Source organism: Kogia breviceps, chromosome 1 (assembly GCF_026419965.1).
Source record: "Kogia breviceps isolate mKogBre1 chromosome 1, mKogBre1 haplotype 1, whole genome shotgun sequence".
In the NCBI taxonomy this organism is placed as follows: domain Eukaryota; kingdom Metazoa; phylum Chordata; class Mammalia; order Artiodactyla; family Physeteridae; genus Kogia; species Kogia breviceps.
This window is the reverse complement of record NC_081310.1, coordinates 5,156,858-5,184,287: the sequence shown is the minus strand read 5'-3', so window position 1 is coordinate 5,184,287 and position 27,430 is coordinate 5,156,858. Positions and strand designations below refer to the sequence as shown.

The 27,430-nt window shown below is 36.5% G+C and overlaps 1 protein-coding gene across 2 annotated transcripts in view; it reads left to right on the top strand.

Moving 5' to 3' along the window:
• Positions 1-8,388: 8,388 nt before the first annotated feature.
• Positions 8,389-27,430, top strand: part of LOC131747322 (complement factor H-related protein 5-like) — a 34,038-nt gene continuing 14,996 nt past the window's right edge. The window contains exons 1-6 of one of the 2 annotated variants that reach the window (XM_059049156.1): positions 8,389-8,443; positions 11,772-11,966; positions 13,066-13,242; positions 23,529-23,705; positions 24,811-24,993; positions 25,109-25,288. In XM_059049156.1, the coding sequence (XP_058905139.1) occupies positions 8,389-8,443; positions 11,772-11,966; positions 13,066-13,242; positions 23,529-23,705; positions 24,811-24,993; positions 25,109-25,288 (967 nt within the window). The remainder of the gene's footprint in view (positions 8,444-11,771; positions 11,967-13,065; positions 13,243-23,528; positions 23,706-24,810; positions 24,994-25,108; positions 25,289-27,430) is intronic. The other variant, XM_059049222.1, reaches the window with a different exon arrangement.

Genomic DNA, 27,430 nt, shown 5'->3' with positions numbered 1-27,430 from the left:
ACTTCTTGTTGCATGTTTTATATTGCATTTCACTTGACTGTGCGTCTCAGCTATTGCATTTTTCACAAATTGAAGGTTTGCAGCAAGCGTGCATCAGGCAAGTCTATCGGTGCCATTTTTCCAATAGCATTTGCTCACTTTGTGTCTCTGTGTCACATTTTGGTAATTCTCATGATATTTCAAGCTTTTCCATTACTATTATATTTGTTATGGTGCTCTGTGACCTTTGATGTTACTACTGTAATTGTTTTGGGGCTCCGTGAGCCACGTGCTGCAGGATAGAGAACTTAATCGACGCATGTGTGTGTGTTCTGGCTGCTCCACCAACCAGCTGTTCCCCTGTCTCGCTTCCTCTCCTTCAGTCTCCCTACTCCCTGAGACACAACAATATTGAAAATAGCCCAGTAACCCTACAATGGCCTCGAATGTTCAAGTGAAAAGAAGAGTCACAAGTCTCTCACTTTAAGTCAAAAGCTAGACATAATTAAGCTTAGTGAGGAAGGCATGTCAAAAGCTGAGACAGGCTGAAGCTAGGCCTCTTGCGCAAAACAGCTAGCCACGTTGTGAATGCAAAGGAAAAATTCTGGAAGGAAATTAAAAGTGCTACTTCAGTGAACACACGAATGATAAGAAAGCAAAACAGCCTTATTGCTGATATGGGGAACTTTTTAGTGGTCCGGATAGAAGATGAAACGTTCCCTTAAGCCAAAGCCCAATCCAGAGCAAGGCCCTAACTCTCTTCAATTCTATCAAAATGAGGAAGCTACAGAAGAAAAGTGTGAAGCTAGCAGAGGTTGGTTCATGAGGTTTAAGGAAAGAAGCTGTCTCCATAACACAAAAGAGCAAGGTGAAGTAGTGAGTGCTGATATAGAAGCTGCAGCAAGTTATCCAGAAGATTTAGCTAAGACATTTAATGAAGGTGGCTACACTAAACAACAGATTTTCAATGTAGAGGAAACAGCCTTCTACTGGAAGAAGATTCCATTGGGGATTTTCATAGCTGGAGAGGAGAAGACAATGTCTGGCTTCAAAGCTTCAAAGCACAGGCTGACTTTCTTGTTAGAGGTTAATACAGCAGGTGACTTGAAGTTGAAGCATTATACTTATTTTAAGAAATTGCCACAAACACCGTGACCTTCAAAAACCACCATCCTGATCAGACTGCAGCCATCAACATAGAGACAAGACTCTCCATCACCAAAAATATTACAACTCACTAAATGTTCAGATGAAGGTTAGCATTCTTTTAGCAGTAAAGCGTTTTTAATTAAGGCATGTACATTGTTTTTCTAGACATCATGCTGTCGCAAACTTACTAGACTACAGACTAGTGTAAACATAACTTTTATGTGCACTGGGAAAACCAAAAATCACGTAACTAGTTTTATTGTGATATTGGCTTTTTTGCAGTGGTCTGCAACCAACACACAATATCTCTGAGGTCTGCCTGTATATACTCCTTACTATTAATCATAATATCACAACTATACAAACATTGCTGTAAGGCAACTGGGATTGTAGCATATTGTCAGTACTATCTCAACTGCTACTTTTTGTTTGCTTGAAGAAATTTTCTTCTATTTCTCTTTGCAAGAACTTCATTTTTTATACTGGATTTTCCTTTTTTTTTTTTTTTTTTTTTTTTTTTACCAAGTATTAGTGTTGGATTGTGTTGGATTATTTTTTTATCTGCATCTGTTAAGATTTGTAATCATGAATAATGTTCTTTTTCCAGGATTACAACATTGGACTCTGCTAGTTTAGAAGGTTTAGATGATAAGATACAATCCTTTCACCAGGGAAGAAATCAATATGTCCCTTTACTGGAAGTTGAAAGTAACTCTCTGTCATCTTGAGCCTCTCATGTCATTGAACTATCAGGCATAGAAGTGGATTATGGACACAGGCTAGGGATATTGAAGTCAAATTTCAAAGAGTCATTGTCTATTCCTACATAATGTGGACAGGGAAATTATATCTGGATTCAGAAGATTCTCCGAGGCTTCTCCTTTGTAGTTCTCTGTGTATAAATAAAGGTTAATAGAAGACAATAGGAACCTACTAAGTGTAAGAGCTCTGTAGATTCTGACCATTTGGAAATGAAGTTTAAGTTATCCCTATCAGGTAATGGACCTGGACTAGTTTTGATGCTGGCTGAAGAAGAAGGAAACATATAATGAGGTATAGGAAAAAGAATTTATAATAGCAACACACTCTAGTGACCACTACTGAAGTGAGGACTGCTGCAGTGTGCTTTCTAGTAAGACATTTATAAATATACTTGTATATTTTTAACCATTTCTCCTCTTTGCCTTTATGCTGTTGAAAAAGAAATTATTCTATTTTTAAGGTACAGAATATCTCTATGGGATTGTGACTAAATTAAATAAGGTAGTAATGTCACCAAACATAAATAAGATGACTCTTGGAAGTTTTGACTCCCTTTTATAGAAAGAGAACAAAGGAATCATCATTTTAGATGACATTTAATATTGTCTTGTGGAAACATCATTATTGTTATTGTGGTGGATAATGGTGAACGACACTGATTATTTAATTGGTGTCACCAAGCACCACACCCAACTTCTACACACAACTAGGTACTCTTAGGGGTTAGAGCTTATAAACTATTATATTTCACACTCTTCTTTTTTTGCTGGTTTTCATTGAATTTTGGCCATAGAAGGGTTGGAGTGGGAAATCAGAAACAAGGAAGGTTACTGCCTGTTGACCATCTGCATTTCCTCTTTGGAAAAATTTCCATTCAGTGCTTCTGCCCATTTTAAATTGGGTTTTTGTTGGTTTTTTGTCTTGTTTTGTTTTTTTGATGTTGAGTTGTCTAAGCTGTTTATATATGTTGGATATTAACCCCTTTTCAGTCATATCATATGCTTAGTGTTTGTAGGGAGTATATTTTCCATACTAATATTTTCTAATTATTACATCTAGGTTAATTATTCAGTACGTAGGGAAGGGATGCACTAGAAAAGTTTACAGAATCTAGAAAGGCAATTACATAGGTGGGTCGTGATGAACACGCAGAGAATACATAAGGGTGTGTAGCCTTTTATGAAAATCAAATGAAAAATAACAATAGCATCCTTTACAGAATGTATAGAAAGTCTCCACTCATCTAAATATTTTAATTTTAAATTAAGTTTCAAGGGTGAATTCTACTGAACACTTAAAAAAGAGTTACTGCCTTTCCTTCCACAAGTATTCCAAAAATGTGAAGAGGAAGGAACATTTCTGAGCTCATCCTACAAGGCCAGCATCACCCTGATACCAAAACCAGAAAAAGACTCCACACACACACACACACACACAAATTACAGACCAGTATCACTGATGAACAGAGATACAAAAATCCTCAGCAAAATATTAGCAAAGAGAATTCAATAGTACATCAAAAGGATCATACAGCATGATCAAGTGGGATTTAACCCAGGGATGCAAGAATGGTTAACATCTACAATTCCGTCAGTGTGATACACCACATTATCAAATTGAAGAATAAAAATCATGTGGTCATCTCAATAGATATTTTAAAAGCTTTGACAAAATTCAAAATCCACTTATGATAAAAACTCTTAACAAAGTGAGTACCAAGGGAACATACCTCAGACTTGTGGTTACCAGAGGTGGAGGTTTGGGGAGAAGGGCAACTGGATGAAGATGATCAAAAAGTACAAACTTCCAGTTAAAAATAAGTACTAGGGATGCAATATACAACATGACAAATATAGTTACCACTGCCGTCTGGTATATAGGAAAGCTGTTAAGACAGTAAATCCTAACAGTTCTCATCACAAGGGAAAAAAATTGGTTTTTTTCTTTAGTTTTGATGAGATGATGTATAATCATTTATTGATTATTTTGTGATAATCATTTCAGGATGTATGCAAGTCAAATCATTATGCTGTACACTTTTAACTTATACAGTGATGTATGTCAATTCTACCTCAATAAAACTGGAAGAAAAAATAATAATTTTAAAACACATTAAATAATATATAAATACCAAGAATGTGCTGCAACTTGTGTACTAAGTCTAAGGATCTGATGTAACTTTAAAAAAAAATCAATCTGCTTCTCTAAGCCTATGAAAATAGAGATGATTTACTTCCTGTGAAGAAAACGTCTACTTTCTAGAAAAGTTTTATTAAAAATTAGTGTGTTATATTACTTTTGGGTCCAGTCCATGTCAGGTCCCACATAAAGTTATACACATACATATCAGATAATGAATACACTAAGTTACTGTGCAGCTACCAAGAAAAATCACTTAGGAATATTGTAAAACGCTTTGAACTTTGATATTGACTAAATGGCACTAATTAACTAGCTTCATTGTAATGCACTTAAAATTCAGAGTCACGCTTGGTTACTGCAAATGAAGCAGATTTTAAACCCCAAACGGTGCAACTGGAATCTTTGTATGAGGCACCGTCAGGAAAATCGAACACGTTGTTACTAATCAATGTCATTCTCACCTCGTGGTTTTCCTGTGCTCATGGACAATGTAAGTGGAAACAGATATGAACACTGAGACTTCCTCCTAAATATAACTTTGTCTGCCTTCATGTGTGTATGTTTTTGATGGAATCAACTGGTAGAAATAGTCTGCACTGTGAAATAACCATAAAGAATACCTTCACAGAAAAATTATCACATATTAACCTAAGGAGAAAATTTTAAAAAATCATTTTCCATGTCTTCCGAGTCCCATAGTGTGAAAAGCCATGTATATCGATTGTGGTGTCATGTGAATATGCTTGTGAAAATACGACTAGGAAATAGGTCACAGAAAAGCTAGATTATAACTCCCGAATGTTTGGAGGATTCTTATTTGTAATACAAGGAAACTCTGGGGAACACTGGATAACTTCATAATCCTACATCTGGTGATGATTTTGCAGATTCATATGTCAAACCTCATCAAATCAAACATTTTAAATATGTTCAGTTTACTATATCTCAATTATACCTTAATTAAGTCATTAAATCAATGTCAATTTTATATTTTAAAAAATTAGCTATATGTAGCAGACATATCTCTTTTAACAAAATATGGAATATATTCTTAAAGTAATGCTAATACTTTAAAAATTGTGTTCTGGGATCATTGGTGAATGTTGAAAATTTTTTAAAATTAAATTGCTTCTCTTATTAAACTTATAAATGCTTCATTATGTTTTTTTCAGTCTGTCATTTTCTTTTATAATCCAGTCCTCTCATTTCCAAGTTCTTGTAAGTGAAACCTCTAGTGAGTCTTATGATACTTTACTAATTACTAGGTGTGAATAGAATATGCATTGCTGTGGGTTATTCATTTCGTAATTTGTTGCATGCTCAGTTTTGTACGTTATTTAAGTCCATTTGGTATTTTTTTGTTGTTGTTGTTTTTGCGTTACGCGGGCCTCTCACTGCCGTGGCCCCTCCCATTGCGGAGCACAGGCTCCGGACGTGCAGGCTCAGCGGCCGTGGCTCGCGGGCCCAGCCGCTCCGCGGCACGTGGGATCTTCCCGGACCGGGGCACGAACCCGCGTCCCCTGCATCGGCAGGCGGACTCTCAACCACTGCGCCACCAGGGAAGCCCTGTAATTAACTCTAGAAACACAAAATAACACTAACCGTCAGACTATTTTTAAATGCTACTTTCTTTGTACACCCTTATGTTTTGTCTTTGGTTCCCAGGATGAGATATTCTTAGTTGGATTATACATAATACGGCATTAGAAATACAATCCTCAATTATATTCTGCTGTAGGATTTTGTGATAGGCTGGTATTTGAGAATGCCACAACCAAAGGTAACGGCACATGGTTTAGACTCAAAGACAAGCTGGCCTACAGATGCCTCGATGGATAAAACAGAGATGGAAACACCTCAGGCTCCATGGTTTGTGGTGAACATGGCTGGTCCCATTTGCCAACAGGCTATAATAAGTATTTTGATTCAGATATTTCTTTTTTCAATAATTAAATATATATATACTTATTTATATTTATATAGTGTTTGAGTGGGCATTATCTAGAGACATTTTTAAGAAGAAAGGTTTAACGTGCAAGACGTCTCCCTCAGGAATCAAATTAGGTAGAGTTAATGTAAGTACATATGCAGCTGTATTTTGTTTCCAATAAGACAACTGATTTTTCCTCAACATATAAAGTGCTATTTTTCAGAATCTACTGAGACGTGTGGGCCTCCTCCGTGTATTAACTACAGAGACATCACCTGCTTCCTGTCCTCAGGGTATCCTCTGGGATAGACAGTTGGATACCGGTGTCAGCCCTACAATACACTTAAGGGTTCTAAACATGTAACATTTAGTTATGGAAAGTGATCTGAACCACCAAGACGTACAGGTAGGTTCTTAATATTCTTCTGGATCCTGAGAAAATCAGAGTAATATTTGGTATTTCCCATTTATAGTATAATTTTCAAGCATTAATACTCGAGAACAGGGTTCACAAACAGCTATCCTGCTGAGTGTTTGACTCTCAAATATCAATGTTAAATGGCATCGGGAATTTTCAGGAATAACATCCAGCTGTTGTGCACGTGTTAAATATGTTATCTCATTTATTAACCATTTTCACATTATTAACAATTACAGAAAGAGTTTTCAAAGAGCGTTTGGGAAACATTGTTTCAAGAAGAAAATCCTGAATTGTTATCTAAGGTTCTACTTGAAAACCTGAATGGCTTTCTGGTAGAACGTAGAGCTGGTAAACTAAGTCCTTTCACTGATCATCTTCCCGACTTCATTTTGTCAGTATTAATTAATAAGGAAACATTGAACTTGAACTATAGTTTAGGCCACATAGGCTTAACAGAGATATACAGAACATTGCATCCCAAAGCAGCAGAATATACACTCTTCTCAAGTGCATAGAGGACATTCTCCAGGATAGATCATATGTTAGATCATAAACAAGTCTTAACAAATTTAAGAAGTTTAAATCATACAAAGTATAAGCTCACAGGATGCAGCAAAACTAGTTCTAAAAGCAGAGGGAAGTATATAACAATAAACTCCTGCATTAAGGAAAGAAAGACCCATAAACAACCCAACTTTACACTTCAAGGAACTAGAAAAAGAACAACTTAAGCTCAAAATTAGCAGAAGGAAGGAAATAACAAAGATCAAGCAGAAATAACTACAATAATAATAGAAGAGACTTAAAAATGGAGAGTTGCTTTTTTGAAAGGGTAAAATCAACAAATCTTTAGCTAGACGAAGAAAAAAGAGAGAAGACTCAAATACATAAAATGAGAAACAAAAGTTGTGACAGATGAGGCAGAAATACAGAGGCTCATTAGAGACTACTGTGAACAATTAAACACCAACAAATTGGGTAACCTAAAAGAAATGGATAAACTCCTAGAAAAATACAACCTAGAATCATGAATAAATAGAAAATCTGAACAGACCAATAACAAGTTAGGGTTTGAATTAGTAATCAAAATCCTCCAACAAAATATGCCCAGGACCAGACAGTTTCACTGTTGAATTCTACCAAACATTTAAAAAAGAATTAATATCAGTCCTTCTCAAACTTTTCTGAAATACTGAAGAGGAGGGAAGACTTCTAAATTTATTTATGAGGTCAGCGTTACCCTAACACCAAAGCCAGATAAGAGACATTACACAAAAGGAAAATTAAAAGCTAATATCACTGATAAATATAGATGCAAAAAATCCTCACAAAATACTAGCAAACCAAATTTAAGAGCACATCAAAAGGATCACACACAATGACCAAGTGGGCTTATTCATAGGATGCAAGGTTGGTTTAAAATATGCATATTGGGACTTCCCTGGTGGTCCAGTGGTTAAGAATCCCCCTCCCAATGCAGGGGACGTGGGTTTGATCCCTGGTGGGGGAACTAAGATTCCACATCCCACGGGGAACTAAGCCCACATGCCACAAACTACAGAACCCACACACTCTGGAGCCCTCGCACCACAACTAGAGAGAAGTACAACTAGAGAGAGGCCCGTGCACTGCTATGAAGATCCGCGTGCCACATCTAAGACCCAACGCAGCCAAAAAAATTCTTTCAATAAATAAATAAGAAGGAAACCTTATAAAAAACGTAGTAAGTGCAACCACAAAGAAGTTGCACAGCTAGTACTGTGCTCAAATATCAAGAGATGAGTTCAGAGCATTCACGTGAAAACGTTGATCAGACGTTATTTAGTTATTTCACACTACCCTGTGTGAACTTTGATATTTACCAAAAGGATTTCATTACACTGGCTTCCTGGTAGTGCACTGAATTCACAGTCATGCGTATAACTGTAAATGAAAGCAGCCTTCAGAGCTGCTTTCGCCATCACTGGTGGACCATTTTCAATTACACGCGACTGGGGTAACTGGCATGTTGGTCTCAGTTGTCCTCCTAATCTTACGGATTTCTATTGCGGGCGGACAAGGTAAGCTGAAAACATGAAAACAGCTCTGAGTATTTATTTCCTCTCTCAAATGTGTGTGTTGGTTGCGTGTACATATATTTTGAAATGAGTACACGGGTGAGAACATGGTGAAAGAAGGATCATCGCTTTTAGTTTTATGGAAATATTTTCTAATATGCAATTAAAGGAAAATAAAATTAAATAAATTTTCTCTGTTCTTTAAGTTATGAAGTGTAAATAGCCACCAAATACAAAATCTGGAGAGGAATTAAATGCCGAAAAATCTGCATATAATGAAGTCAAAAGAATGAAGTACCAGTGTAATTCTGCATAAATTCTGCAACGCCACTGACCAGGAAAAGTATCCCAAGAAAATTTGGACACATTCAACGTGTTTGAATTTTCATTTTTGAATTTAAGATTTAAATATTATTACAACCAAGAATTTCCTATTTCAACCTAATTATCACTTGCTAAAGAAAAATCTCTTATTTATTTACTTTTTATTAAAATATAGTTTGATGTACAATAGTATGTCACTCTCAGTTGTGCTACATCGTGATTTAACATTTGCTTACATTATGAAATGGTCACCATGATAAGTCTTAGTAACCATCTGTCCCCAAAGTTCTTACAAAATTATCGATCATATTCTTTATGCTGTACATTACATCCCTGTGGCTTATTTATTTAAAACAGAAAGTTTGTACCTCTTAATCCTCTTCACCTATTTAACCCCTCCACCACATTCGTCCCCTCTGGAAACCACCTGTTTGTTCTATCTGTGAGTCTGTTTTCGTTTCCTCTTGTTTGTTTCTTTGTTTGTCTTGCTTTTTAGATTTTATATGTAAGTGAGGTCATACAGTTTTTGTCTTTGTCTGTCTGACTTATGTCACTTAGCATAATGCCCTCCAGATCCATCCACGTTATCACAAATGGTAAGATTTTCATCTTTTTTTATGGCTGAGTAATATGCCATCATATGTACAAATACCACATCTTCTTTATGCATTCATCTATCTATGGACACTTAGGTTGCTTCCGAATCCTGGCTATTGTAAGTAATGATGCTGTGAACATTGGGGTGTATATATCTTTTTGAATTAGTGTCTTATCTCTTTTAATAGAACAGTAGAGTATATCCTTATTTTTATATGTAATAAAACTAGTGAAATATCAATAAATTATTTGCTTTTTCTGAGCTTTTCAACAAAGGTTGAGAATGAAAAAAAATGTACATCACTTCTCCATTAACACCAAACACTATGCCTCACAATATTTAAAAAATTGTCACATTTTATTTCGTGTTGAAGTAAAATTCATCATATCCAAATAATTGCAAATGAAATCTAACAAGGTCTAGGCTAACTGATTAAACTAAAATGGGATTTTAGTCATGGGTTTTAATGTTTGATTTTCAGAAAGCATTTATTTTGCTGTTTGGTTGCTTGCTAATTTTTGCACATAGTTGAAGTTTTCTTTGGGCAGTGTCTCTTCAGTCCTAACATAATAAAAAATAGGAACCATAAAATTCTTCCCTTTTATGACCTACCCTTAAAAAGTTGCAAAACATTATCTCTACAGACTTGAAACTCATTCTAGTTTGTTTTTACTTTTATCATTGAGTTATGATCACAGGACAAGAGTTAACTAAGGGGAAAAAAAGGAATTTTTCTCCAATAACACACATTGCTTTGCCAATTAAAAATACCGACTTCTCTGGTTAGCCTACAGTAAGGGCTAGATTTTCACCACATCCTCACTGAAGAACTGTGTGTATGGGTGTTTTTGATTCTTTTTTAACCTCTGTGTCTGGTATATGTTGTTTTAAACACCACTTAGAATGGACAGTAAGAGGGGATTTCTAAATGGGGGAAAAAAGCAGAGGAAGATGAGTATGAAATATAATCATATGTATGATTTTGACCACCCCTAATCCAGAAAAAGATGCTCAAGCTTCAATCTAGTCTCCTGGAGAACCTTTAGTGAAGCTCTATCCGACAGTTGTATAGATGTTAAATGACTTGTATGTTTGTGTTGCACTACTGTTTATATGCCTATTGAGAGACTGGCCAAAGAGCCAGTCTAAAGTAACACTTTTGTATAAGTCGAAAATTCTGCATGCTTTCAGTAGTAAAATATTTATCAAACACTATATGCTTCACATGGCATCAAAAAGCTCAAAAGAATGAAAACTCTATGTCTCTTTACAACTTACAGTGTCCTATGAGGAAAGCAAACCATGTAAACAAATAGATTGCAAGATTGTGTGTGTGTGTGTGTGTGTGTGTGTGTGTGTGTGTGTGTGTGTATCCACGCGCATCCCATAGGAAATATACTCACAAGGTTTTATCAGAAAGTAGGGACCTGAGAAATTATTTTCTACTTTTGCAGTGGGTAATTGGGTAAAGGAGACCGTGAAGAGATTTAACATTCAGAGCCAGCACCAGCACTGATATGCACAGTGACTGTTTGCTGAATGTTGAAGAATGAGCTTTGAAGGATGGGTAGAATAGGGACAACTGGAGCTGGAAGTGAGGTGACGATGGGTAGCAAAGAATATGCAGGTGCTGTATAGAAATGCATGGAAATCAAATACCGTAATTTGAGGGGTGGACAAAGAATATCTGTCAAAGAATTATGGGAAGTACTACTCTCAATGTGTGAGGGGGTCTTTTCTCAAAACTATCTAATGTAACATTTTTAAACACTGAGATGAGCAACGTCAGGTTTCACAGGTGAAATACTACTGGAATTACTAGTTTCAAATATTGTGCAACATTGAGAATTACCTCTAGATAAGTGGAAAGGCGGAATTTCCCTGGTTAACTAATTTGTGAGCTGAGTCTCTGTAAGTTTTTTTTTTTTTCTTTTTCCAAATAAGAAGAAAAAAAATCTACTTCATCTTCACTGTACCAGGAGAAAACAGACAAGATAGAGACTTCGCGTGGACATACCTAGGACTATGTTTCAGACTAGAGAAAGGAGATGAATGGAGATGCCAGCATGCCATGTAGACCAGTGAGGTCTCCTGCTGTCCTGCTCTGCTTGGTTCCTAACTCATTGTGTGAAATTTTCTTCTTGAAGATACTACAAAACAGGTTATATTGTACATGACTCCAACATGTACATTTTACATGCATTGACTACAGCCTCTTCAAATACTCTTGTACTCATAATTAGAGCTCTTTCTTTGTTCTTAACTAATTAGTACAGTGGAAGGCATTAAGCGAAAGGAATTCAAGCTGGATGAAAGAAAACAGTATCCATAAGATGATTAAAACATGATTTGATGATTCACAAATGTACATTCATATTTAATACTTCAGTTTTGTTTTATTTTTCCCAGTGAGACATTGTGATTTTCCAAAAATAAACCATGGAATTTTATATAACGAAAAGAAATACAAGCCATTTTTCCCACTTCCTATTGGGAAAGTTTTCTATTATTCCTGTGAATATAATTTTATGTCGCCTTCAAGATCCTTTTGGACTCGCATAACATGCACAGCGGGTGGATGGTCACCAGCACCAAAGTGTCTCAGTGAGTAAACGCCCGATGGGGGCGAACGTTCCGGGAGTGGAGGAGGGTGTCGCAGACGCAGTCACGAGGTCTTGACAGAGGGTCACAGGCATCAGGACGAGAGGAGCCAGCAAAGATGAGCGATGAGTCCTTCTTTTATTGAGAAGCTTTTATAAAACCAAATGAGGAATAAATATCTGAACTTTCTTGTATCATCTAGAAGTATGCTGCATTTTTTTTTTTTTTTTTTTTCTGATACGCTGGCCTCTCTCTGTTGTGGCCTCTCCCGTTGCGGAGCACAGGCTCCGGACGCGCAGGCTCAGCGGCCATGGCTCACGGGCCCAGCCGCTCCGCGGCACGTGGGATCTTCCCGGACTGGGGCACAAACCCGCGTCCCCTGCATCGGCAGGCGGACTCTCAACCACTGCGCCACCAGGGAAGCCCTATGCTGCATATATTAATTTTAAAAACTGATAAATATATTTCACTCAATATTTATTTCCTAATATTCATTTGGTATCAGCCTGGTCATATTTTTTCTTTAAAAAACAGTCATTGTCCATATACATTCTCTTTTGAAATGTACCATTCTCTTGAATATTGCAAGGCTTGCATAAGTTTTAGTATCTACACTTTTACATTTTCCATAAATCACTTCTTTTGTCCTTAAAATTATGTCTGTTTTAACCCTTCAATAAACGTGAAGAGCATACTCAGGAGGTAATAAGTGTATTAAAAGAGAAAAACAATGGGGGAGCCGAATAAATGAGCCAACAAAGGAGATAATAATGATTTTTCTGTAAGAAACATTTATGAGAATTAAGAGAAAAATAGATATATTGTTTATACCTAAAAACGTTTATAAAAATAAAATATTTTATTATAAAAACTATAGAAAAACAGAATGAAATGTTAATTTCCTCTTGTATATGAAATATATATGAAAAGTATATATTTCATCAATATAGTAGTATAATCTAAATTCTTTTAAAATTTTATTTTCATACTTAATTTTAGCTTTGAAATTTTTCCATTTAAAAAAAAGATTGTAAAATGCAAATGTCTTTTACTATTGTTTTACCACTTCCATCTGGTACATTGAACAACTTTTGGTCCCTAGGACTGTGTTTCTTTCCTTTCGTGGAAAACGGTCATTCTACATCTTCAGGACGAACACACCTGGAAGGCGACACTGTTAAAATTGCCTGTGATAAAGGCTACAGCCTCCCAAATCATCAGAGCATCATTGCATGTGCAGAAGGTGGCTGGTCCTCCCCTCCTGAATGCGTATCCACCAGTAAGTAACATCCTGACTTCTTAGATCCTGGAATATGTCGTGATTTTTTTTTTTTTTTTTTTTTTTTTTGCGGTATGCGGGCCTCTCACTGTTGTCGCCTCTCCCGTTGCGGAGCACAGGCTCCGGACGCGCAGGCCCAGCGGCCATGGCTCACGGGCTTAGTTGCTCCGCGGCATGTGGGATCTTCCCGGACCAGGGCACGAACCCGTGTCTCCTGCATCGGCAGGCGGACTCTCAACCACTGCGCCACCAGGGAAGCCCCGTGATTTTTTAAAAAGAAATAAATCTACTGTCAGGTGTTAAATATAGATTTCACCACTTGCTTTTATCATTACACATTTGTTTTTGAGTTCCAAATGTCTCTGAATGATTGTACAAATAACAACTTGCCTGCCTACACAAAACAAATGCATGTAATAAAAAGAAATATTAGACAAGAATACAAACACTTGAAGATAGTACTTTATGTTAAAGTAACGCCCATTTATATTTTGCAGTACATTAAAATGGTCACGTTAGTTGAAAATAAACAACTACAAAAGTAGACTATTAAAGCGAAAAAATCCAATACCAGTTAAAATGTCTTAAAGCTAAGACAGTTTTTAATAATTAACCTTTTGTGTTAATATTAAATTCACATGCTTGATTTCAATAAGCAATCAATTTCTATGTTTTAAAAATTTTGCACTTGTGAGAGTTATTTCTATTTGTCAGTGGCTTAAAATCTGGAAAACAATCCATTGGAAACTTTATAATATGGTGGCATCTCCCAGACCTGCGTGAACTCTTATAATTATCCTTCTAGCTTCCTGTAATCATTCTTAACTCTATGCCTGCACAGTTTATTATTCAACCAGAGATTCAAGGAGACATAAAAACTTCTCTAGCTGTTTCTCATCATAACACCCATCCTTTGGTACTCTGCCCTGTGAAGTCTAGCCACTATGACCTCCAAAACTCTTATCTTGCTCTTCTCAGAAAGACCACAGGACCCTGCCTGGCTTCTCCCTCCCTGGGAGCTGGCTCACTCACAGATATGCTCTGGGGTTTGGATTTTGTTTATCCGGCTTTCCTTGATCATCACAGACCTGCACTGCCTAGTTTCCAGGTTTCCGGAAATATACTTTTTACAGTTTTCTAACTTTTCAACCAGTGGGAGGGGATGCTGATACCAGCTACCCCATCTTGCCAGGAAGTGAAGTCTTCTGGTATGCTTTTTTTAAAAAGCAATTATGTTATCAAAATTATTCCACATCTTCAATATTTAAATTTAAACCTGTAGAAAACAGAGTCTTGTTAAAGCAGCTTGAATGACAGCAGTCTTTCAGTTACCAGTGAGGCCATGGTTTGTTTCAATTACAAAGGGCTTAAACATGACCTATATTTGCCAAAAAAATAAAAGAATGAATTTATTGACATCATATCTGAAATGTCCAGTGGTTGAACAGGGTCATGATGTATAGGCTTCAGTTAAGGTACAAATATTTTACTGTCCTCTCCATCTCTAGAACAAGCTCTCTTCTCTTTGTGGGGTGATGGCAACTGCCAGCCCAACAACTGAATTTCAGAAACCTGACAACTGCATCGGAGCAGAGGTGACGCACCCAAGCTGGGTGGGTTACATTTTGTAAGACGCCATTTGCCTCTGAACAATTCTGTTGTTTTGTGGCACAAAAAGCATCCCAGGTTTAATTCATACTCACCCTGACCCAGAACTGGAATCAGCCACATCTCCAGTGAGTCCTGGTTCCTTTTAATGGGTAATAGTACTTAGAAACTAAGTAGCCAAAATTAACCTGCTTCAAAATTTAGTGTATTTTGCATTCAGACAAGAAGCATAGCATCTTATCTTTCAAGTTCTCATCTGAACATGGGCGCCTTCTCTTTCTGCCTGTTGCTAAATATTCCACAAATACAAGAGGACATTCTGAGTTTAGCAGAGTAGAAGCAGGAAGTCAAGGGTCTCCCAAGTGGAGGTACCCAGCAGAACGCTGTAGATCGAAGGTCGGATGGTGGATTCAGAACACCGTGGAGGGTCAATGACGTTCCAGGGCAACTGGGCTCCAGCACCGGTCCTGAGAAACGTTACCTTTGTGTCCATGAGTCAATGACCACCTATTTGAGCTAAGGTTGCTCATCTGTAAAAGGAGAAGTTTAAACCAATAGGTCCCCCCGCCACTGCTTTCTCATTAACAATGACTAAAACCTGAAAGATTTTTCTTTATTTAAATCTCTAAGCTTTTCCCACCTGTGGTGGAAGCTCATATTTTATACCAACTGTGTTAGATTTATTGACAAATATTTAGTGAGAAATGACTTTTTTTAAAAGGAGGATTCAAGTGGTAATGGAGGAAATAAAAAAGACTGGATAATGAAATAGTGCAGAGAGATACAGCAAGATGAAAAATCAGTTAAGAGGACTATTAGAAAAGAATAGAGAAAAAGACATAAATATCTAGAACAAGGGTTCTAAACCTTTCCTGAAGTTCGCACACCTTTTGTTCCCCAGAATAGGCCGTGGAAATGCTGACAAAATCATTAATCCTTTCATTAAATTAATCATGATACATGCATTTAAAGTTTGTGGCAATAATAACAACATTGTAAATCACACGTATTGGGTTTTCTCTTAACGCCATTGTCTTAGAAAGAAAGCACATTTTTGAAATATCTTTGGTTTTATTTTCTTAGCATAGTAAGGTCACTACCAGTGCAGGCAGTCAACATGAAGCAATATTAGCTTACCTTCCAAAACAGGTACCTGAATTCAGTTACTCAAGTTATGTAAATGACAGCCCCTAAAGTTATATAAAACAAAATATGTGCAAAACCCATCGCAGCCCTTGTCCAATTATCAGTCTATTACATCTATCTATCTGACCATTTATACATATACATATATATATATATATATATATATATATATATATACACATATCTACATATATATGTAGATATAGTGATTTCTCTCTTATGGTAATTTTCATAGGTTCAGACAAACAAAAACTATTTTATGAATTGTTTCTACTTTACGTATCAATGTTACCAACTCGCAAATTCATCTTAAGGACTACATTTGACATTTCCTATACTCTGTCGCATCCTTTTTTTACTATAACTTTTTATATTATTTGATAAAAACAACTTGATGCTTATTTTTATCATCAGATCACAATACTACATTTGAACAGTATTATTTTGGCCATTTGTTGAGTTATTAAATGTTCATAGACATCTCTAAAGTGTTCTATCAGTTTTCAATTCTTTGACTCCCAATTATTTAAAATTAGGAGACCACTGTATCTGCTCTACCTGCTAATTTACCTCTTCTTGATTTATTGATACACAATTGTATGTAACTTAAGAATACGTTTCTGAAAAAATTTTCAAAAATGAACAAAGTCTAAAATTCTGAAGTTTCTGCTATTTTGGTGAAAGTCATATGGGCTTCAGTGACCAAAATGATTTTCAGTATAGCTCCCATATTCTTGCTGAAAAGGTCAGAGGTCATTTGTGATCATGTGTGATGCTGTCTTTATAGGCTATAATTAAATTGATAGAATATTTAAAGGCAAACTTTAAAACCAATTTATCTAATTGTAAAACTCTACACGATGGTGCTTCACTATTTGTGTGTCATTGTATTTGTTTCCTATGGCTGCTGTAACAGATTGCCACAAACTTGGTGGCTTAAAACAACACAAATCTATTTTCTTACAGTTCTGGAGCCCAGAAATCCAAAACCAGTTTCTCTGGGCTCAAGTCAAGGTGTAAGCAGGGCTGGCTTCTCCTGGTACCTCTGGGGAAGACTCTGGTTCTGTACTTTTTCCAGCTGCCAGAGGTCACCTGCTTTCCTTGGTTTATGGCCCCTTCCTCCATCTCCAAAGTCAGTAGTTTAACATCTTCAAATATTTTTCTCCCTGTCCCTCTCTCTCCACCATCACATCATCTTCTGTATGACTTTGACCCCCTCCTGCATCCCTCTTATGAGGACCATTGTGATTACATCAGGCCCACCTGGAAAACCCATGAAAACTGCCCCATCTCCAGATCCTCGACTGGATTTGACAGCCGCAAAATTCTTTGGCCGTTTTTAACGTTCACAGGTTCTGGGGATTATAATGTGGACATCTTTGGGGGCCACCGTTCAGCCTACCCCCGTCATTTACAATAAAAACAATGAGCATATGAAATCACAGAATCCTACTCCTTAACAACTAAAGGAACGGAAAGTCTAGCTGAGTGAAAACCTGGCCTCAGATGAGCTAATCACAGCCTCATTTTCCCTGTTCTCATTGTTCGGTTCCCCAGTTACAAATTCTGATCTGATACACTTCTGATCTGATACAGGACCTGGTCTGAGACTCGAGTTAAGTGAATTCTGACCACCAAGAAGTCCAAACCAGTGTAAAAACTTAAGCAAGGGGTCCAGTTTATTGCAAATCACCCATAATTCTTTATAGGGAATTATTAAATTACTGAATCAAATTTCTCTTTTGCAAACCAAAACTCTACTGGCAAGAGTTCTTTGCTTGCTTTTTCAAGAACAACACAGTTTTTTATGATTTGCCTTATTCTATGTAAAATATTTTATATAGTTTCCTAGAATATTTTCTTTGAGACTTTATAGCTAGTTTATTTTTAACAAACTAAAAATGTGGACCGTAAGGATAATTCTAACCTGTAGTTTTCCTGGTATGAGGCTTACTTTTTTCTTTTTATAGTCATATTAATTGATTTATCATGAAAAATTTTAACAAATACTTATATTTTCCATGGTTTTTTTTTTTCAGAAAAATGTTTAAAAACGGATATTGTAGTTGGCAATGGGTTTTTGTCTGAATCAGAATATGCTTATCCCATAAATAGAGAAACACAATATAAATGCAAACCAGGATATGCAACAGCAGATGGAAAAACGTCAGGGACAGTTCGGTGTTTGCAAGGTGGATGGTCTAGTCAACCAATGTGTATTAGTAAGTAATTTTATATTTTCCTATGCATTTTTCTGAACCTGCAACATGAAAGTTTACTTCAGCTATTTTTTTTCCTTCTTCAGGAATTAGGTGATACCATATAAAATGATGTCAAACTCGTTTTAAAAAAAAAAGGGTATTAATAAAGTACATTATACTCCTATGCCAGATTGAGTTAACTTCCTTGGTTATGTTTTTCCATCTCCTCAAAGGAGATAATCCTTATCTTGAGTCTTTTTTTTTTTCCTATAAGAAATGCCATTATTGTTTAAATGGAAAGAAAACTAATTAGGTTTAGAGAGCTTCAGGCATAGCTTAATTTACTTGAGACTAAGATCTTTATTCACTTATCTTCACCATTTTCAAATTCTTAGTCTCCTGTAGTTGATTTCTTGTTCCTTTTAATACAAGTTGTGAGTCTACGGAATAAGCTGCATCCGTGGTGCAGTGTTCAAAGGACACTAATACGAAGCCCTTTTCAATCCATAATCTGATGCTGCAGAGAAGGAACAGGTCTAGAAATTCTTATAATTTGTGAATACTTGAAAGGTATGGGTGGGTGGCAGGCTATTGTTTCTGGGAAACTTACACTACCAATGGATTTCTGATTTTTATAGTTTTTTTAGAGGAAAAAAAGTGCTAAATCTGTACTCTTTAATCAAGTTAAGAGGAATGGAAAAAATATTAAATTTGGTAGGATTTGAAGTTATACAGGGATATTTTATTCTCTTTCTTAATGCAGATTTCTTAAAATTGATGTCGTAAGCTTATTATTATCTAAGTTTTACTCAGTCATATTTTCAGAAACTTCAACTTCTATATCTTCTTCTACTTCTTACCCCTTTTCTTTTAATTTCTGTTCTTTTCATAGATTCTTAGTAAAGAAGAGGTATAAAATCTTTTCTTATAATATCCTCAGTTTATGGAGTTCTAAAAGCCAAGTGTGAATTCTTTACTTTTACTAAAATTAAGAAGAATAATCTATCACAAACTACACTACTACAGAAGAGAACATTCTTTCTATTAGTATATGTACTTATGTATCTGAATACAACTCTTTCGGACACTTACTGCATTATTATTTAACTGTTACTGAAAATCTATCTGAACACATAAACGCAGAAACTGTTATTCCGGAGTCTGTAAAAAAATTTTTTCTGTTGCTTCCCCCCATCTATAGACAGGCTTCAAAGTGAAAATAGCACAGTCCCCAAATGCCATTTATGTCATTGTGAGTTCGATGATTCTGAGGCTCATTGAGGACAAAGACATGACCTCGGGGTGGCAGTCACACACCGTGAGCTTTATTTGGGTGCCATGGGGTTAGGGGGACGCCAGGAAAGTCCCTCAGAGCGAGAGAACTTTCCAGAGACCGCAGTGTGTGGCTGCACCCAGAGGGGAAAGAATACAAGGGAGCTCCTGGGGCAGAGGGCACTCAGGAAGGAAGATTCGCACACATCTGAGGGCCACTCACTCCCAGCACAGCGGGGCGGCTCGGGACAGAGAGTTTGTGAGGCTGTAGCAGCCTGGCGTCTTTTAAGGCCATAGCTGTCTGTTTGAGGAGGTGTTCATAACTTCCAGAGGAGATTTCTCTTTCCCTTTCTCTCCTGAGAGGAGAATAGATCAGTGTACCAGCTACCCTGTAGGAGCTCAAGTCTTATAGTGTTGAGGTTCCTTTCCTATGGCGCAAAGCCACTGCACGGGCAGGATGACATCAGGCTGCCTTTGCATCTGGTGCATCGGGGCCGGATGGATTAGGGACGGGGGCTCTGAGAACTGCGGCTCTATGGCTCTCGGTAAGCAGTAAACTACACGGTATCTTATCCAGAGAACTAATGTTTTTAGTGCATTACTGTTAGAATATATACTATAGACAGATAGAACTACATATATATAAATATATATATGTATTTTTTACCAAAGACTTGCTGTATTTTATCCAAGAATGGATATATAAGGAAAATGTAACTAAAATTAATTTTTATTAAATTATTAGTAATGATGTTTTCTATAAGGTCATTTATTTATTAAGACATAATGGTTGTTAAATGTTATTGTTGGCTGGTTGTGTGCTTGGGGTTAACAGTAGAAATAAAATTCTGATTTTTATTTGCCTCAGAGTCCTGTGATAGGCCGGTATTAGTGAATGCCAGAAACAAAGGTGAGAACACGTGGTTTAAGCTCAACGACAGGCTGGACTATGAATGCCACGATGGCTATGAGAACAAAGATGGACGTACCACAGGCTCCATAGTGTGTGGTGAAGATGGCTGGTCCCATTTGCCCATATGCCATGGTAAGTACTTGTTTATCTAGAAAATAAAAACAATTCTGGGTGGGTTTCTTTTTGGTAGGCTTTCTAGAAAGATGTTTCCTAAGTAGCAATCGTCAAAATTCAAGGTATGTCCACATAGCTTTAAGAAGCCAAAGTAAAATATGACGTAGTAACAGATCTTTGCAAAGCTCTTAGCCTACTCAGAATAAGGTTGCTTGCATGCCATATACAAATGGATTATATTAGAGTTTTGGAGGTCCACATCCTGAAATCAAGTTGTCATGTAAATGAGTTCATTTGTATCTTTTTTTTTTTAGATTCCACATATAAGCGATATCACACAATATTTCTCTTTCTCTGTCTGACTTACTTCACTCAGTATGACAATCTCTAGGTCCATCCACGTTGCTACAAATGGCATTATTTCATTCTTCTTCATGGCTGAGTAGTATTCCATTGTATGTATATACCACATATTCTTTATCCATTCTTCTGTTGATGGACATTTAGGTTGCTTCCTTGTCTTGGGAATTGTAAACAGCGCTGCAATGAACACTGGGGTGCATGTATCCTTTCGAACCATGTTTTTCTCCAGATATACGCCCAGGAGTGGGATTATAGTATCATATGGTAGCTCTAGTTTTAGTTTTTTAAGGAACCTCAGAAACAGACTCACAGACTTAGAGAACGAACTTATGGTTACCAGTGGGGAAGGGTGGGGCAAAGGGGTAAGTTGGGAGTTTGGGATTGACATGTACACACTGCTATATTTAAAATGGATAACCAAAAAGGACCAATTGTAGAGCACAGGGAACTCTGCTTAATATTCTGTAACAAGCTAATTGGGAAAAGAATTTGAAAAAGAATAGATACATGTATATGTGGAACTGAATCACTTTGCTGTACACCTGAAACTAGCCAACATTGTTAATCAACTATACTTCAATATAAAATAAAAAGTTAAAAAAAAAAAAATGCTTGCTCTGGTAAGGTGTATGCATTTATGTAAAATGTGTCAAATCAAGATTCCTTCTGGAAAAAACCTGTCTCTTGCCTTTTACCACTTCTCCAAGCCATTTGCATTTTTTGGCTCATGGCCACTTCTTCAAATCACTTCAACCTCTGGCTCTGTTGTCACATTTTCTACTTTGATTCTGACCCTCGTCTCTCTTATAAAGACCCCTGTGATCACGCTGGACCCACCACTGCACAGGTAACTCAGAATAATCTCTCCTTCTCAAGGACTTTATCTTAATTACATCTGCAAAGTCTGTTTTCCATGTAAGGTAACACATTTGCAAGTTTCAGAGACTAGGATATGAACATTTTGGGGGGCCATTATTCCGTCTACAGCACCATATAATAACTGTGCATGAATAAACAAGCTGGAAAATCCTGTATCATCCAAGATCAAATATTTTCAATGGAACTTTTTTTCCCAATTGGATAAGAAAAATAATGTAAACAATCAGTAAAGAATTGTTGTGCAAAATATTGGCATAAAATACAGATACAAGGATGTAAATTTTATAGAAGCTGAGTGAGTTGCATTTTAGAGGGATATGCATGAGTAAACTGTTATTAAACCATTAAATTGCCAATAACGATACATAAAACTGGGTAGTTTAGAGAACATTTCTGAGATTATTTAATTAGAAAATATCTCATTGCACTTTTTTGATGTGTGCCTGATCTATTGAGAGTGTTTATTTTGTCTTCATTGCCATGTATATTTTCACATGTGAATTTCAATATATTATTTTATAAATGAATCTTTAATAACAGAAGGTCAAATGAGAAAGATACACACATATATTCATTTATACAACCATTTCTAATTGAATCAGAAGGTATTCATAATGTTTTAGTTTTTACAAACATACTAGGTTGACCTGAAATAAATGGACTGTCAGTTATTTCTCCAGCAATGAGTTTACTTGGGATCAGCGGAGAATTGCAGCTTGGGGTCAGCAACCATGAAGAGCCACGCGCAAGTCCCTGCATGAAGGCAGGGAGACCTCTGCTACGGAGCAGAAAAGGAAGTCAGGAGGACTGTGTAAACAATGGCTTTTCATTGGCTGAGTCCTTGCTGGAAAGAAGAGTCTTTCTTCTTCCTGTTGGGCTCTGTTATGATCACAGGGTGTGAGCGCTCCCCCTTCTGGTCTCCTGACGTTATTGAATTGAGGTTTCTGTTAATTTTTTACAGGTGATACAGTTGGGTATAATGGAAAGATTCAGAAATCTAGAGACAACTGAGCCATGTGTTTTTGAAAAAGTTTTGATATTTAGTTCCTTGTTTATAAAATTAAGAATTGCTTTTTCATGCTCCCTCCTACTTAAAATTTCTATGTCTTTTTCAAGCATCCCAGTTATCTACTTTCTAAACATAACCATCATTTTTAATGAGAAAATGTAATTAAATACATCGTGCTTTAATTTTTATTACTGGAAAGAAGTCTTTTTTTTTTTTTTTTTTTTTTTTTGCGGTGCGCGGGCCTCTCTGTGTTGTGGTCTCTCCCTGCTCCGGACGCGCAGGCTCAGCGGCCACGGCTCACGGGCCCAGCCGCTCCGGGGCACGTGGGATCTTCCTGCACCAGGGCACGAACCCTCGTCCCCTGCATCGGCAGGCGGACTCTCACCCACTGTGCCACCAGGGAAGCCCAGAAAGAGGGCTTTTCATGTGCTTTGAGTGTGAAAATTATTCCTATTCTATTTTATAAACAAATTATAAAAGTTATTAACTTTTTATTGTTAACTAAACAAAGTGAATAATTTATTTTATAAGTAACTTCTCAGAACTTGTCTATTACAATCCTGAAGAGATTGTCATACAAATTTTACCTTGCTACTCAATTTCCTAATTTTTCTAAAGGGTCTTACACATATTTGTTGGATGCAAATATTTTTTTAAAGGCAAGAATATATGCTGCTCTGTATATGAAGCTCCCTGAATCTTATTTTTATATAGCAGATGTTAAATTCATTTTCACAATGATTACTTCACATATATTCATTTACTTTAATTTTATCTTTAGAAATAGAATGTCATCTTCCACTTTTGGAAGCAAATGTAGATGCTCATCCAAAACAAGAAAAATACAAAGTTGGAGACGTGTTGAAATTCTCCTGCAGAGAAAGACTTAGAAGAGTTGGGCCGGATTCAGTTCAATGTTACCAATTTGGGTGGTCACCTAATTTTCCAACATGCAAAGGTCAATATTTATTTTAGAATTGATGAAACAAGAATTAGATTTTTATATTAAATCTATGTATTTTATTGACTCGTATCTGTAATTGACAAACCGCAAAAAATGTGAAAGGTGGTATTTTAACTGAGAAGGAGGAGGGGTGATAGGCCATAGTAATTGAGTTGCATAGATTATTATTATTTTTTTTTATCAAGGCGTAATTCTACCTCTGTGTTTTGAAATATACAATGGGATTTTATAGATCAAAATATAGTGGCTGGGATTAAGAAGTGCTAGAGTGTTTTCCCCTTAATCTCGTTAAAAAAATATACTTTAAAAACTATTGCATGGGCCTTGATATATTTCTATTAAATAATTAAGGAAATAATCAAATCATTGTAAATATGTGTTATTCAATTTAAAACAATGATAATTTGTGACTTGCTTCAGTTGACATTATTTGATCAAATTGTTTTAGGTGTTTATAGATATTACTTCATAAAAACTATAATTTATGTGAATATCATACCACACATTTGATATTTATTAACTTTTGTATAATATATAGATTATTGACCTACTTTAAAATCTTTAAGGGTGCAACTTAATAGCCTGGCTATGTAATAAGTAACCTGCAAAATATTGTGGGTAGGGGAAAACCAGGATATTTGGATTTAGAAAGAATATAAGATTATACTAAAAAATTATTGCTAGTTTGAAGAAATGTAATAAGATGTTCTATGAATGTAGGTAAATGTCCTTATTTCTCAGATAGGTATTCTGAAGAATTTAGAAGTAAAATCTCACTGTTTATCATTTATTTTAAATTACTTCACAAAAAAATAAGCAAATTGGGCAAAATGTAACATTTATATACCTAGATGATCAATATATGTGTTTATTATGCATTTTTCTTCTTTAATTTGTTCAAAATTATTCATACTAAAATGTCAAAATTTGATAAAAAATAATAATAAATAAACTATATACACAGTAAAAAACAAACCTGAAAAAAAATAGGAGTGTAGTGTAAATGTAATTCAGCTCCAGATCAACCAAAATAGTAAGTCCACATTTTGCCATATTTATAAGCGCATTTGAGAGTTATTTACGGCTTATTTTATTACAGGGCAAGTACAGTCGTGTGATCAACCTCCCCAGCTCCCCAGCGGGGAAATCAAGGACCTCAAACAAGAAAAGTATGAACATGGTGAAATGGTGGAGTACGCTTGCAATCCTGATTTTCTAATGAAGGGACCTAAGAAAATCCAATGTGTGGATGGAGAGTGGACAGCTTTGCCCACCTGTGTTGGTAAATAGATATTTATGTTTAAGCAGAAGAGTTACTTTTACTTATATATGAATACATAGGTAAAAAGATTTAAAATACTTTAAAGCTTAGCATATCTTTTATGATGTTTTCTTAGAACCAGGGAAAACATGTGGATCTATACCTGAACTTGAGAATGGCTTTGGCCAGCCCTCTGCCCCTCCCTATCGACATGGAGTTTCAGTGGTGTTGAATTGCAGAAATACATATACAGTGATTGGAAATAATACAATTACGTGTATTGATGGAATGTGGACTGAGCTTCCTAAGTGTGTTGGTGAGAATGCATTTCTCAATTTTATATATGATTGTTTATAACTTTTAAAATCAATAAATATATTTATAGCAGCACTTGCTGGTGCCCACCAGGTATTAAATTGTTAGGATGTAAGACACTTGTTGTTTGCTCCTTATTACTTGTAAACTGAATGGTTAAGGATTTCCTTTGATCTACGGATACTGTGCAAAATTACTGAGACACTAAGGGCTCTGTGAATCAAGAACATTCGGACCTCTGCTTTTTTTTTTTTTTTTTTTTGGCCATGCCAGGTGGGATCTTAGTTTCCCAACCAGGGACCGAACCCGTGCCCCCTACATTGGGAGCACAGAGTCTTAACCACTGGACCACCAGGGAAGTCCTGGGACCTCTGCTTTAGGTGAATCCCAGACTGCTTTTTCCAGGTATCTACTGCCCCATCCCACATTTACCATGTGATGGAACTAGGCAAACTGATTTTCTTTTAGCTTCTGGAAAGCCAAGTTCTCTTAAACCTCTGTGCCTTTCCTCATTCTTTACTCTTTTCCTGAAATGTCTTTCTCCACTTTAATCACATATAAAACTATTCACCTTCAAGGCTCAACTCAAAATTCACTCACCTGTGAAACTTTTAGTGATTCATCTTCCGCTACCCACATGCTCATCCTGAAACTCCAGTACAGTAGGATATAGCTTCTCCACTGTGTTATCTGCCTGCACACTTATTATAACATTTATCACATTGTCTTATACCTAAGACATCCATCTTCCTATTTAGATCATAAAGTACCAGAATAGCAGAGCCCATCTGCATGGACCCAATGCCTAATTCAGAGCCTTGGTAAACATTCACTTCGGTTTGCATAGATTTTAAGCATTAAGACTAAGTGTCAGTAACTCTTTTCATAATAGCTTCTGGTTGCCATTCCAATGGCTCCTCCTCTAGGGTGTAGTCGATAGGTGCCAGCCTTCTTTTTTGTCTCACTCATTTGTGACCTCCCTTCCGTTGGTCTAGGCTTGGTCAGAGACGCAGAGCGTCTGTAAAGCTTTACTTGACCTTTAAGTGGACTACATCAACCTGCTTATTCAGATCTTATATTAAACTTTTACATATGTATTATAGATTCCTCATTACTACTATTTCTGTATAAGTTTCTTCCCCAGTTTCTTTGGGATTTCATTGGTATAGTAAATGGGATCTTTTATAACTTTATATATTCGAAGTGTTACGCTTTCTATAGGCAAGATAATAATTGAAATTTGTATATTGATTTTGTTTCCAGCAACCTTACTGAGTTCCCAATTTACTGCCAGCCATAAATTTGGATATTTTATTTCTATAAATAATTACAATTTAATCATTTTTATTTTGTTGCATCAGCTCAGAAAAATACCTCTGCATGGTCCCGAAACAACAAACAAAATAACTATGTAGCCTGAGCTCTATTAAGTTCTTGGGTGTTTGGAGTCTCCTCTTATGGAAAGAGTGGGGGACCCAGGTATGAGGCCTGATCCCTGCTTCTCCTGTTTTCCAAATCCTCTTAACTCTATTTCAGATTTCCAGATTAGCTTGTTTATATGTTTCCTCCACAGAAGTCATAAGATTTATTCCAGGTTTTTCTATCGGTCTATCTGCCTCGTGCCCTGCTCTTTCCCCTTGCATTCCAGCAGTCCTTGGACTTCCAGCCATAATGCATAAGTATTTGCCAGTTTTTCCCTGATAAGGTCAGATACTGGCCTCCTTTGTCCCATTTCCAGCAACCCCAATATATTAAAGCCTTTAATTTTGAGCTTTAAAAACTAGTGAGACTCTCTGCTGCTGTTCGTCTTCCAGATTCTAAAGTAGACAACCCAGAGCCACTCCCTTCCCCCATCTCCTAGACTTTTGGACTATCCACCGGCCTACTTCTGGGGATGAAGAGTGTAGCTGTTGCACCCCTCTGAGCCTGGCAGACACCTGGTCACTGGCCGTCTGTGATGACTCACTGGGAGGAAATGTCTCCCACCCCCAGGAAGGTGTCAACTGTTCATGGTCACTGATTGTAGATGGGGGATGCAGACATCCAATCACCAGCATCACGTGCTGTACATTTAAAATAGGAATTGTTGGAGAAAAACCACTTATCAGCAGAGAAGTAGCAGAAACTTCCATGTCTCATTATC